Here is a 10,979-nt window from a genome sequence, read left to right as displayed (position 1 = left end):
TCTCTCTCACACACACACACTCTCTCACACACACTCTCACTCACTCTCTCTCACACACACACTCACTGTGTGTGTGTGTGTGTGCATGCGTGTGTGTGTATGCAGGGGGAGCTGCAGCAGGAGGAGTTGTTTGTTGCGGTGGAGATGTTGTCTGCGGTGGCTCTGGTTAATCAGGCCGTGGAGGTTCAAGACTTCGGTGCGTTCAGTGCTACACTGCTCAGTCCTGCAGCTGGACTCGCCGACATCGATGACAGTCTGATGCAGAGGTCTGACCACTCACTCATCAAAACCTGTTTCACTCGATCTCCTGCACGCCTTCTGTCTCTGATTGAGAGTTTGGTGTTTTATCCAGTCAAAGCTCTTTTAGTGTAACTGTACAAATGTCCAGCTTCAGCTGGAGCTTCTCGTGTCAAATCTTGACTGATTTTGATCAAGTAAAGGTCAGAATAACGTCAGTAATATCTCCAGATGAACTCTTACTGGACTGAAGCAGCTCAGCTTTACTTGATTCTCCATCAATCATGTTTTAGAGTCTCAAATCTGATCCTCAGGATCTTTTGAGGAGCGTTTGTTTCCAGAAGCTTTACTTTCACTGTTCCTCAGCAGAGGAATGATCTTCACAAGCCTCCAGAACATCTCACATCTTCTGAGGAGGAGCCTTTATTTCTTCAGCTCTCAATCACTGCATTATATGTTTGGAGCATTTCAATCTCATCTTACTGAGACAGATTATTGGAGAAATAGAGCGACCACTGATGTTTAGAACATTTTATGTCAGTATCTGCTGTATATTTTTGACAGTTTGAGTCTCTGAATAAAATTGAGCTTCATATTCTCACTATATCGGACTAGATGAGCCATAAAAGCCTGATAGAGCAAATATGACACAACATGTATTTTTTTTTATATTTATTTTGTCTAAAGATTCAATAAACTGTTCCATTTAAAAAAATGTGATGATTATTTCATATGTCAAACCGTGTGTGTGTAGGTATTTCGAGCAGCTGTGTGAGCTGAAGAGGAGGGCAGGTAAAGCTCTTCTCAGCTGGAACGATCTGCAGACGGGACTGAACGCCGTCAACTCGGCTGCTCACGAGGAACATGAACGTCAGTTCATCACAAATGTGATTTTAAAGTGATTATAATAATTAGTCAGCAGCATTAGTGATGGTCTGACTGTTGATCTCCGCAGAGATTCTCACCATCGGTCTGATCAATCAGGCTCTGAGCCGCAGCGATCCTCAGAAGACGCTCTCGGCGCTGATGCTGGCCTCCAGCGGCCTGCAGGACATCTTCCCGCTCAACGCCAGACGCTACCATGATGTGCTGACCCGAGCCAAACGACACAAGGCTGAGGTAACACCTTCATTAATCACTGCTGGTTTACTGCACTGCATCAGCATTGAGACCTGAGCCTTCTGTTGTTCAGTCATTCATTCATAAAGCTGCACTATAAGACTTTCTCTTTATATGCAAGTTACTTAGTGTTGTGCTTCTGCACAAATAACTCGTATCAGAGCAGATGTCAATTTAATGAAGTCATACTGACAGTCAGAAGTCCTGCAAGGCATGTTTCTGAATAAAAATGCTGTCTAAACAATAGTGTTGGGTACCGGGGTACTAATATGGCACCTATGTAACCGGTATGTACTAGAACCGAATCAGACCGCAGATGCCATCCCTGAGCGCTCGATTGAAATATTAGTCCTCTGGTTCTCCGAAACGGACGTAAGCATCATCATCACCGGCACCGCACGTGAAAAATAATTTCCCGACTGAGAAAACGCACGTGAGCTCAAGTCGGAAAGCTCTAATAATACAGATCCAACACATCTTTGTAGTAACGCGAGTGTGCATGTTGTTTCCACATTCCGACTTAAAAGCACAACTCGGGGAAACGAGAGCATACGAGGAGCGCGTGAATGCAGTAATTACACTTGCTCTGATGCCTTCCGTTAACTAAGCTAAACATGCTTAAATTAAAACGCCTAAATCTAAACCTCCCTTGTGTTCACATTTCTAAACCTAAAGAGAACATTATAACCTTTTTAACTCCACAACACCAGTCAGATGCTTCCTTCTGTGATCTGATGAGGCTTCTTGTCACAGAACGAGGCAGAAAATATGTTCCATAGGCTACTTTAAAAAGAATACATCGATTAGCAATGGATTATAAATATACTTAATTATTATGAAAATACCAGATGGCTTGAATAACACCGATAAACTATATTGTGGCAGTCGAGTGTTTATTGTCTTTGTTTTCTCATTCAAAACGTTTCTATGTTCTGTTTACTCGGTTACAGCACAGACATCATGTGCTTATAGTGTTAATGGCCAATCCATAATTTTTGGGGGAATTTTTATTTAATTATTTTTTAATAAGTATCGGTTCAAGGCACCGGAATCGTTTTAAAAGTATCGATTTGGCACCGGTATCGAAAAAACCGATACCCTACTAAACGAGTAACATTCTGATCTGACCTATTCTTAAAACATGAAATAAATCACATTACTAACATTGAGATATAACATCTAATTAGTCAGATTAGAGAGAGGACTAGACAGAAAATGAGAACTATTTCATTAAGCTTTGGTTCAGAAATTGTAAATGTTAAAATACTGGTCATAATTTGTGTGCAGTTACATACATGCATATTTATAAAAAAAATTAAAACAAATCCAGAGTGCGTCTTTAAATGTGTTAAATTTGATTGTACCTGAATCCTGAATAATAGGTTGCAGTCTCGCTCTGTATTTGGGGATGCTCTCGTTTCCATTCTGAACATGAATGAGGATGTTTTCTTGTGTAGCTGAGCCGTGATCCGGGAGCTGAGCTCTGGTTGGCTGACATTCAGGAAGCTGTGAGACTGGCCAATCAGGACACTCAGAAAGCGCTGAAGAGTGAGTGAACGCACACAAACACACATGATACGCTAGACACGCATAGTATAACTGCAAGGGTTTCTGATGGATAGAAGAAGAAAAAATTATTAATTCAAGGCAAGACACTAGAGGCAGTACCATTGCTTTTTATGCACTGGTCGATTTAGATCTATTTTGCTTCCATAACATGTCTGTCTGCATACTAGTGAAAAGAAAATATCCAAAATACACGTTTAAGTGTATTTTTGTTATTGCACTTAATCTGTTTCAATTCCAATCCATATCTTTTTGTTCTTACATGCACCAAACTGCAGTTTTATTCCTCTTTATATTCCAAAGGCTTTTATTGAGGGTTTTGTTCATAAATCGTTGACACTGATTTGTACAACATTTTACTACCGTGGTGAAAATGTTTGTTTTCTGTCTGTTGACAGTATTTTCTGATTTATGGAGTAATAAAAAGAGAAATCTAGAATCCTCTCTGGAAAAATCTTAAACTCTAATATTTCAGTAAAATCAAACTGGAATTTTGAATCTGGCAATGTTCAGTGTATGCAAATTAGAGCATATTTAACCAGATATGGTCTTATTTGCATATTTAAACATTTTTAACTTTTCAGAAGCTGGATAAGTGTGAAGTTTTTTTGTTTTTCCCTTAATAACCTGTAGTGTCTCGCCTTAAAGCGTACTTGTTACGTGCCCTGCCGCTTTAGATTGTAAGAGTTTATCACATCATTTTCAATCCTCACAAGGAAACAAATGCTAACTCTGTGTGTGTGTGTGTGTGTGTGTGTGTGTGTGTGTGTGCTGTACAGTGTGTCTGGGTCTGGCGGCGGTCAATCAGGCTGTTAAAGAGGGCCGAGCGTCTCAGACGTTGCGTGTTCTGCGTCTGCCAGAGGTGGCGCATGTTGTTTCCACATTCCGACTTAAAAGCACAACTCGGGGAAACGAGAGCATACGAGGAGCGCGTGAATGCAGTAATTACACTTGCTCTGATGCCTTCCGTTAACTAAGCTAAACATGCTTAAATTAAAACGCCTAAATCTAAACCTCCCTTGTGTTCACATTTCTAAACCTAAAGAGAACATTATAACCTTTTTAACTCCACAACACCAGTCAGATGCTTCCTTCTGTGATCTGATGAGGCTTCTTGTCACAGAACGAGGCAGAAAATATGTTCCATAGGCTACTTTAAAAAGAATACATCGATTAGCAATGGATTATAAATATACTTAATTATTATGAAAATACCAGATGGCTTGAATAACACCGATAAACTATATTGTGGCAGTCGAGTGTTTATTGTCTTTGTTTTCTCATTCAAAACGTTTCTATGTTCTGTTTACTCGGTTACAGCACAGACATCATGTGCTTATAGTGTTAATGGCCAATCCATAATTTTTGGGGGAATTTTTATTTAATTATTTTTTAATAAGTATCGGTTCAAGGCACCGGAATCGTTTTAAAAGTATCGATTTGGCACCGGTATCGAAAAAACCGATACCCTACTAAACGAGTAACATTCTGATCTGACCTATTCTTAAAACATGAAATAAATCACATTACTAACATTGAGATATAACATCTAATTAGTCAGATTAGAGAGAGGACTAGACAGAAAATGAGAACTATTTCATTAAGCTTTGGTTCAGAAATTGTAAATGTTAAAATACTGGTCATAATTTGTGTGCAGTTACATACATGCATATTTATAAAAAAAATTAAAACAAATCCAGAGTGCGTCTTTAAATGTGTTAAATTTGATTGTACCTGAATCCTGAATAATAGGTTGCAGTCTCGCTCTGTATTTGGGGATGCTCTCGTTTCCATTCTGAACATGAATGAGGATGTTTTCTTGTGTAGCTGAGCCGTGATCCGGGAGCTGAGCTCTGGTTGGCTGACATTCAGGAAGCTGTGAGACTGGCCAATCAGGACACTCAGAAAGCGCTGAAGAGTGAGTGAACGCACACAAACACACATGATACGCTAGGCACGCATAGTATAACTGCAAGGGTTTCTGATGGATAGAAGAAGAAAAAATTATTAATTCAAGGCAAGACACTAGAGGCAGTACCATTGCTTTTTATGCACTGGTCGATTTAGATCTATTTTGCTTCCATAACATGTCTGTCTGCATACTAGTGAAAAGAAAATATCCAAAATACACGTTTAAGTGTATTTTTGTTATTGCACTTAATCTGTTTCAATTCCAATCCATATCTTTTTGTTCTTACATGCACCAAACTGCAGTTTTATTCCTCTTTATATTCCAAAGGCTTTTATTGAGGGTTTTGTTCATAAATCGTTGACACTGATTTGTACAACATTTTACTACCGTGGTGAAAATGTTTGTTTTCTGTCTGTTGACAGTATTTTCTGATTTATGGAGTAATAAAAAGAGAAATCTAGAATCCTCTCTGGAAAAATCTTAAACTCTAATATTTCAGTAAAATCAAACTGGAATTTTGAATCTGGCAATGTTCAGTGTATGCAAATTAGAGCATATTTAACCAGATATGGTCTTATTTGCATATTTAAACATTTTTAACTTTTCAGAAGCTGGATAAGTGTGAAGTTTTTTTGTTTTTCCCTTAATAACCTGTAGTGTCTCGCCTTAAAGCGTACTTGTTACGTGCCCTGCCGCTTTAGATTGTAAGAGTTTATCACATCATTTTCAATCCTCACAAGGAAACAAATGCTAACTCTGTGTGTGTGTGTGTGTGTGTGTGTGTGTGTGTGTGCTGTACAGTGTGTCTGGGTCTGGCGGCGGTCAATCAGGCTGTTAAAGAGGGCCGAGCGTCTCAGACGTTGCGTGTTCTGCGTCTGCCAGAGGTGGCGCTGCGGAGCGTGGTGTCCGGATGTGCTGATGGGTATCAGACGGAGCTGACCGCCCTGCTCCGCGCCAAAACACTGGAGGGTCGGTCCAACACAAACACACACACAACTAGAGCTCTGTTACACAGCTGGACCCAACTAACTGCTGCATTCAGTGTGTAACGTACAGGGATCTTTTTTGAAACGGGGTCAATTTTTTGAAATGGGGAATTTTGAAAGCTGAATAAATAAACTTTCCATTGATGTATGGTTTGTTAGGATCGGACAATATTTGAAAATCTGGAATCTGAGGGTGCAAAAAAATCGAAATATTGAGAAAATCATCTTTAAAGTTGTTCAAATGAAGTTCTTAGCAATGCATCTTACTAATCAAACATTAAGTTTTGATATATTTACGGTAGGAGATTTACAAAATATCTTCATGGAACATGATCTTTACTTAATATCCTAATGATTTTTGGCATAAAAGAGAAATGTATAATTGTGACCCATACAATGTATTGTTGGCTATTGCTACAAATATCCCCCAGCGACTTAACACTGCTTTTGTGCTGCAGGCTCACGTATAAGAGCCGTAAAGTTGCGAAAATTAAAGTCTCAAACCCAAAGAGATATTCTTTCTGAAAGTTAAGACTCGTCCACGCCCTCCTAAAACGCCTCGTTTAAACGCGATGATTTGCATAACTCCGCCCAAATGTGTACGCGAAGGCGTAGCTTTTATTCTCGCTGTACTATTGTTGTCGTGGAGACGCTGTATGTTTCCAAATATGGTAAGGGGCGTAACATTTCATCAAACGCTTGAGGTATTCGGCCAATCACAGCACACTGGATAGCTGGCCAATCAGAGCACACCTCGCTTTTCAGACCGATGAGCTTTGTAAAAATCGACACGTTTCAGAAAGACAGGGCAGAGAGGAGCCACAATAATGTACAGTGTGTGGAAAATAATGTTTTTTTTTTTAACCTTAAACTACTAAACACTGCATTACACCAAATACACAACATGATGTGTTTTTTAGCATCGTCATATGACCCCTTTAATATGGTCCCAGAAAACCTGACGATCATGAGTGTAGGGTTTGGTGGCAGAAATTATAAGTTTAATGCTATTTATTTTACACTTGCACTCTTTGAGCTTCTACATTTGGTAGTAAATGCAGTTACTTGTTGCATGTAGAGAACATGCTGACTTCAACACACACACAGCACGGGAATATTATCCTTGTTTTTAATTCATAAGTCTGCAATGCTGACTATATCTGTGTGATTCATACTGAAACTCGTCCTGTATGATCCCCGTGATGTTTAAGCGTGTGTTTGTATGTTGAGCAGGGGATAACAGAAGCCCGTGGATGAGGACGAAGCTGCCGGAGAGCAGCTCTTATTTCTTTCATCTGCAGAAGCTGGAGGGCACCTGGGAAAGACCTCAAGGCTTCGTCCAGAACAGCACCTTCCTGATGCACGAGGAGATACAGGTGAGACACACACACACACACCTGAACCAGCAAAACATGCTGAATCTGACATCCAGGGGCCAGTTGTTTAAAGTTAATCCAATCGGATTTTGGCCATCGGATTGGATCAAATCTTAAAAATGGGTTGTTCAAAATAAAACTGACGATCAGATCACGAAATCCAATCTTGGTTTTGATCTGGATTAAATCTTCAGTTTGTGTTGCTCAAAACGTTTTCGTAAGATTGGTATAGTTTTGATCCAAAAAAACTGGATTGTTCTGATCCCGGCAGAACGGTGGATTTCAGGACCAAAAATTTTATAAAACTATCCAAAAAAATACAGCATTTGTAACATGTACCCCCGGTTTCACAGAGGAGGCTTAAGCCTAGTCTCAGACTAAAATGTAAGTCTGAGCTGTTTAAACTGAAAGAAACTTGCACAGACTGATCTTAAAATATGTCAGTGCCTTTGTTTTGTCTCAAGATGCACACCACTGATGTTTTTTTCTAAGGCACGTTTATAAAAATGACTTAAAGATGACCTATTATGCCCCTTTTTACAAGATGTAAAATAAGTCTCTGATGTCCCCAGAGTGTGTATGTGAAGTTTTAGCTCAAAATGCCCTACAGATCATTTTTTATAGCTTGTTGAAATTGCCATTTTTAGGGTATGAGCCAAAACGCGTCGTTTTTTGTGTTTGTCCCTTTAAATGCAAACGAGCTGGTGCTCCCGCCTCCCCTTTCAGAAGAGGGCGGAGCTTCTAGAGCTCATGCACCAGCATGCCACTCTCTCACGCACTGAAAATGTCTGCTAGTAGCGGTTTTCAGCCATATATGTTCGAAACGGTGTCGTGCCGAATTCTGCACCCTGCCAGATTATTTATGAATTACACAGACGGGGAGCACGGCGCTATTAAAAATAACAACAAAGCTGGTCTCATGGTGCTCATTGCTTTCATTTGCAATTTTTAACTACCACATTCCTATTCACGATCATCGCTGGCAGCACGTGAAGCCAGCATCAGTGAAAACAGAGACAATGGTAGCTTTAGCAGCATTATTAGTCTTACAGAGTGCCAAGAAGGCACTTTGGAAAACAGACGCGTGATGATACTTCTTCTAGATGGCGTAACGTTAGCTGGATCACGAACAGTTGGCACTGCTCCATCCTTCAGGAGCAACTTTTGTGCAAAACCTGCTTTATACTGACCCTCATTCACAAAGCAGTCCGGTGGAAAATGATTCACGCAGACATAAATGAATTTCTGTAGAGTTGAGGGAGCATTCTCTTCGAAAACAAAATGAGTCCACCTCGTCTTCAGCGGCTGAGATTTCGGGGGTAAATGGAGAGAGCGATGTGGATTAATACATCCAGCAACAGAACGCCTGAAACGCTTGGGAGACATTCTCGTCAGTGCAGCAATGGCGGACTGTGTACAACTCGCTGTGAACTCGCTCAGTGTCTGTCAACATTCGTGGGCGGGGCCTGTGGCTAATGTGACGTCACATTAGCACCAATGCTAAAAATAGGCCATTGGGAGACACTGCTTATTATTTATGGGGATTTTAAAAAAAAGGAGTGGGTGAATTTTTATCATTATAGACACACTGCCAACACACATTTATGTCCAAACACCTTGCAAAAGTGAATTTTGCATAATAGGTGCCCTTTAAATGTCCTAATTGAGCTATGGCCTAATCCTGGTTTATATCCACAAATCCCCATTGGCGCAATCAGAGATGGACCAGTCAGAAGTAGTTATTTGTGTAAATGCACTGCAAAACTAGAATGCAAAACATTGGCTTAATCAGCATGTCCCTTTAGGGGCTCCGTAGAGCACTAGTAATCCAGATTTGGAAATCTAGAAAAGTGTGTATCTGGATCGGGGTGATCCAATCCAATTTTGCACAAATGTAAGATGGGTTACCTGATCCTGCATAGCAAAAAACCCCTGATCATTCTGATCCAGATTAAACTTTTTGATCAACTGGCCCCAGAGGTGACTGTGTGGATGTGTTTTCTGCCGCCCCCTGCAGGCCGTGTGCAGTAGCGTGACTGCGGCTCACAGCAGAGGTGTGCAGTGGAAGGCCAGTGAGCCGCTAGTGCTGCAGCTGCAGGCGCGCATGCGAGGGTTCCTGCTGCGACAGACGCTCGCCGAGCGCTTGCACTTCCTGAACACTCAGCTGCCTGCCGTCATCACCATCCAGGTGAGACTCACCTGTGCATCAACATGCACACACAAAACTTTAGTTTTAGTTGTTTACTTCACAAAACGCATTGTTTCAAAGCAGCTTCACGGTAAATCTTGATGTTAACGTTTATATTATATTATTAGTTAAAGCTGCAGTCCGTAACTTTTGACGCTCTAGCAGTTAATAAACAGAACTGCGTGCATCTTGAGGAAGAACTATGTTTGTTTGTCTATGACGAATCACGCAGTTACTGGGCTACACTGCAGCGGTTCCTACCAGAACCAGTCTGAATATAAACACTTAATATAGGTGTACCTAGGGTTGCAAAGGGGTGGAAAATATTCGGTAAGTTTCCGAAAACTTTCCAAAAATCCCTGGAATATTAAAAAAAAAATCCTGGAATGTTTCCGAAATTTACTGGAAACTTTCCACCGTTTCGCAACCCTAGGTGTACCACAGTGATTCAGGATAAGCCGAAAACACGGTTTGGAAAATGGATTCATGATGCACTTGCTTATAAATTTTGTAAATTGTGAACACAAAAAAAGTTACTGCAGCTTTATGTATATACATTTTATAGGGGTGGGATTCTTACAGTGCCTCACGATTCAGTTCATATTGATTCTTGGGGTCACAATCGATTTTTAGTCACAATTTTATACATTTTTTTGTGCACACTAGACATCAAACTCACCAGTATTTTGATACAACACAAGAGTCTATAGTACGTGTAGTCCTGACTCAAGAAATCAGTGTTTCCTATTAACTATTACCTTCCTAATAAATCAGAAATAGTTTACACTTCACAACAAAAGATCAATAATTACCGGTAATATAATATTTTCCAAACACTTGCCTTTGCTGAAAATAGGGCAGGATGTGTTTGTTTTTCCTCCTCCATTGCTGCTGCGGTTTTGTTTCGACGACAACATATGTGACCATGGAGCACAAAACCAGACTTAAGGGTCAACTTTTCGAAATTGAGATTTATGCATCATCTGAAAGCTGAATAAAGAAGCTTTCCATTGATGTATGGTTTGTTAGGATCGGACAACATTTTGAAAATCTGGAATCTGAGGGTGCAAAAAAATCTAAATATTGAGAAAATCATCTTTAAAGTTGTTCAAATGAAGTTCTTAGCAATGCATATTACTAATCAAACATGAAGATATTTTGTAAATGTCCTACCGTAAATATATCAAAACTTAATGGAACACGATCTTTACTTAATATCCTAATGATTTTTAGCCGCTGTATCTGGCTCAGCTGATCTTCCTGATGCCTCAGAATAAAAGCACCAGCTTCATGGAAACGGTGATCTTCACGCTCTTCAACTACGGCTCAGACTGCAGAGAGGCCTTCCTGCTGCTGCAGCTCTTCACCGCCGCGCTGCGCCACGAGATCCAGTACAGAAACACACTCGACAGCTTGATAGAATGCATTCATATACCTGTGCCAGAATATAGCTTTTAAAATGCATTCACATTAGGGATGTAACGATATTATCTTGATATTATCGCGGTCAACGCAAAACGCAAAAAGTGCGTTTTTAAAATATATTTTTAAACTTTTTATTCTAAAAGGTGTTTAAAGTTGTGTTTTGGGTCATT

At 40.1% G+C, this 10,979-nt stretch overlaps 1 protein-coding gene across 1 annotated transcript in view; it reads left to right on the top strand.

The window, feature by feature from the left end:
* Window positions 1–10,979, top strand: part of LOC107575444 (ras GTPase-activating-like protein IQGAP3) — a gene marked incomplete at its 5' end in the record, with an annotated part of 35,840 nt that overhangs the window by 7,196 nt on the left and 17,665 nt on the right. Inside the window, 8 exons of the mRNA XM_016261821.1 lie at window positions 101–266; window positions 992–1,107; window positions 1,193–1,356; window positions 2,814–2,904; window positions 5,636–5,803; window positions 7,054–7,196; window positions 9,214–9,384; window positions 10,618–10,795. Coding sequence (XP_016117307.1) covers window positions 101–266; window positions 992–1,107; window positions 1,193–1,356; window positions 2,814–2,904; window positions 5,636–5,803; window positions 7,054–7,196; window positions 9,214–9,384; window positions 10,618–10,795 — 1,197 coding nt within the window. The remainder of the gene's footprint in view (window positions 1–100; window positions 267–991; window positions 1,108–1,192; window positions 1,357–2,813; window positions 2,905–5,635; window positions 5,804–7,053; window positions 7,197–9,213; window positions 9,385–10,617; window positions 10,796–10,979) is intronic.

The sequence above is a fragment of the Sinocyclocheilus grahami genome, unplaced genomic scaffold (assembly GCF_001515645.1).
Source record: "Sinocyclocheilus grahami isolate Dianchi unplaced genomic scaffold, SAMN03320097.WGS_v1.1 scaffold2644.1, whole genome shotgun sequence".
Taxonomy (NCBI): domain Eukaryota; kingdom Metazoa; phylum Chordata; class Actinopteri; order Cypriniformes; family Cyprinidae; genus Sinocyclocheilus; species Sinocyclocheilus grahami.
The sequence above is the reverse complement of the archived record's forward strand: the minus strand, read 5'-3'. Positions and strand labels throughout refer to the sequence as shown.